This window comes from Eimeria necatrix, genomic scaffold (assembly GCF_000499385.1).
Source record: "Eimeria necatrix Houghton genomic scaffold, Enh_scaff455, whole genome shotgun sequence".
NCBI lineage: Eukaryota > Apicomplexa > Conoidasida > Eucoccidiorida > Eimeriidae > Eimeria > Eimeria necatrix.
The window spans coordinates 25,463-28,347 of record NW_013654340.1 but is presented as its reverse complement, the minus strand read 5'-3'; the positions used below and the strand labels follow the sequence as shown (position 1 = coordinate 28,347).

The following is a 2,885-nucleotide window of genomic DNA, read 5'->3' as shown; positions in this document are numbered from 1 at the left end:
CTGCTGCTGCTGCTGCTGCTGCTGCTGCTGCTGCTGCTGCTGCTGCTGCTGCTGCTGCTGCTGCTGCTGGTGCTGCTGGTGCTGCTGTTTGCGTTGCGGCTGCTGCAGCTTGTGTTACTGCAGCTGTTGTTTGTGTTGCTGCTGCTGTTGTTTGTGTTGCTGCTGCTGCTGTTCGTAGTGCTGCTGGTGCTGTTCTTACTGGGGCAGCTGCTGCTTTTCCTATTTGTGTTGCTGCTGCTCTTGTTGCTCCGTTCATGTTGCTGCTTCTGCTGCTGCTGCCCTTACTGCTGCTGCTGCTGCTAATCTTGTTGCTGCTGCCGCTGCTGCTGCTGCTCTGTTGCTGCTCTGTTGCTGCTGCTGCTGTTGCTGCAGCCTCCCGTACTCTCACTCCTGCTGCTGCTGCTGCTGCGGCGCCTTGTTTGCTGCTTCTGCTGCTCCCGTACTAATTGCTGCCGCACGCTTCCCACTTGGTGCAGCCTCGCCCCTGCTGCTGCTGCTGCTGCTGCTGCTGCTGCTGCTGCTGCTGCTGCTGCTGCTGCTGCTTAGGCCACTGCATAGAGCTGATGGCTGCTTCTGACAATGTCATAAGAGGGGGTTTGACTTCCAAAACCCTAAACCCTAATTTGCTGCTGCAAACCCTCGACTTCAAACCCTCGGCGCAAACCCCCGCAACAAATGTGCAGCAGCTGCTGCCGCCGGAGCAGCAGCAGCAGCTGCTGCTGCTCAAGCAGCTCTGCACCCCTCCAGACCAGCAGCAGCAGCAGCAGCAGCAGCAGCAGCAGCAGCAGCAGCAACTGCAGCAGCAGCAGCAGCAAGGGGAGTGCCGCTTATACTACCCTCCTCTTTACAAATTTAACGAATTCTGCACAGCGAGGGTTTTGCTGCCTCCCAATGCCAAAGTGACTCCAAACCCTAAACCCTAAACCCTAAACCCTAAACCCTAAACCCTAATTTCTGATTGCTGAGGTCTCGACGACAAACTCTCAGCTGCATGGTCAAATCATATGAGCTGCTGAAAATGTCCAGGCATCTGCTGCTGCTGCATCTGCTGCTGCTGCATCTGCTGCTGCTGCATCTGCTGCTGCTGCATCTCCTGCTGCTGCATCTGCTGCTGCTGCATCTGCTGCTGCATCTCCTGCTGCATCTGCTGCATCTCCTGCTGCATCTGCTTCTGCTGCAGCAGCGTCTGCTGCCGCTGCTTCTGCATCTCCTGCTGCTGCTGCATCTGCTGCTGCTGCCACTACTACTACTGCATTCTGCTTATCTGCTGCTGCTGCTGCTGCTGCTGCTGCTGCTGCAGAGGTCTCTCGCGCTGCTGCATCGAACCCCAGGTGTGCTGCTGGTGCTCTCTGCGCCTTGGCCTGCCGTCATGCGCGTTAGCAGCAGCAGCAGCAGCAGCAGCAGCAGCAACAGCAGCACCAGCAGCAGCAGCTGCAGCAACAGCAGCAGCAGCAGCAGCAGCAACAGGAGGGACATGTGCGTGCCTTTGCGAGCTGGGGACATATTTTTTATTGCTGCTGAGTCGACCGTTACTTTGGTGAGTAGGAGCTGCTGCTGCTGCTGCTGCTGCTGCTGCTGCTGCTGCTGCTGTTGCTGCCGCTGCTGCTGCTGCTGTTGCTGCCGCTGCTGCTGCTGCTGCTGCTGTCGCGCCTTTGCTGCAGCTGCAGCCGCTGCTTTGATTTCATGCTGCAGGAAACTGGAGAGAAGCAGCAAATGGGAAAAGAAGAAGAAGTGCAAAGAAGCACAAACCCCATTGCCAAGCTGCTGCAGCAGCTGCAGCAGCAGCAGCAGCAACAGCAGCAGCAGCAGCAGCAGCAGCAGCAGCAGCAGCTAAACAGCAGCAACAATTTCCTCGCTTTCCTTGTAACTGGAGGCTTGACAGCGCAGATGTTTCAATGATGAAGCCACAGCTGCTGCTGCCGCTTCAGCGGCTGCTGCTGCTGCTGCTGCTGTTGCTGCTGCTGCTGCAGCAGCTGCAGCTGCTTTTTTTTGCATTTTCTTTTGCTGCTCTTTCGCCTTGAGATGCTTTGCCTAACTCCTTTGATTTAATTATTTACTTTTTTATTTTATTTTATTTTATTTATTTGTTTATTTATTTTATTTATTTATTTTAATTTATTTTAACTTATTTTATTTATTTGTCTTTATATAATCATTTTTGGTTTTCTCCCCCTTTTCCCTGTCCTGCAGCTGCAGTGCACGTACACCTCAAGCTCTAAACCCTAAACCCTAAACCCTAAACCCCAACCCAAAACCCTAAACCCTAAACCCTAAACCCTAGGTTTTGGCTGGCTTTGAAGCAAAAGAACAAAACAAGACCAACAAATTAAATAGGGTTTATAAAAACAAATTAATTAATTGCCACAAATAAGCTAACTGGTGGCGTGGCCGTCCCCCGCGCAAACCCTAATTTAGGGTTTAGGCGGCTCTCTCAAGCCCCAAACCCTAAAACAGGGTTTCTGTGGACTCCGCAAACCCTAAAAACGGGTTTGGCGAGAGCCCTCGCCGCGCTGCCTTTGCATTTGCGCGGCTGCGGGTCGCTGGAGGCTGTGTGCGCTTGCGGGAGCCAAACCCTAATTTAGGGTTTAGGGTTTAGGGTTTACTCCTCATCGTCGAATCCTTCGTTGACGTCGCCTGCGTCTTCCTGCTGCTCCGGGTCCGCGTCGTCGGGGTCGCCCCCGCCCCCGCTGCTGCTGCTGCTGCTGCTGCTGCTGCTGCTGCTGTTGCTGCTGCTGCTGCTGAACCTTTCTGAAATCTTTTTAGCAGCAATTAAAACCAACCCTATTATCGAAGCAGCTAACAAAACCCCCAAAACCCAAATGCCCATTGTGGCTCCGCTCAGCAGCACCAAAGTTGCCAAGACACCCGAAATCAGCAGCACAACT

At 53.8% G+C, this 2,885-nt stretch overlaps 1 protein-coding gene across 1 annotated transcript; it reads left to right on the top strand.

Annotated features, from left to right (window-relative positions):
- Nucleotides 1-563: 563 nt before the first annotated feature.
- Nucleotides 564-1,899, top strand: ENH_00055480 (mannose-6-phosphate isomerase, putative; the record flags this gene model as incomplete). Its single annotated transcript, XM_013581586.1, has 3 exons — nucleotides 564-899; nucleotides 1,301-1,537; nucleotides 1,693-1,899. The coding sequence occupies 3 exons, from the start codon at nucleotides 564-566 to the stop codon at nucleotides 1,897-1,899; spliced, it is 780 nt and encodes a 259-aa protein (XP_013437040.1).
- Between the last annotated feature and the right edge of the window lie 986 nt (nucleotides 1,900-2,885).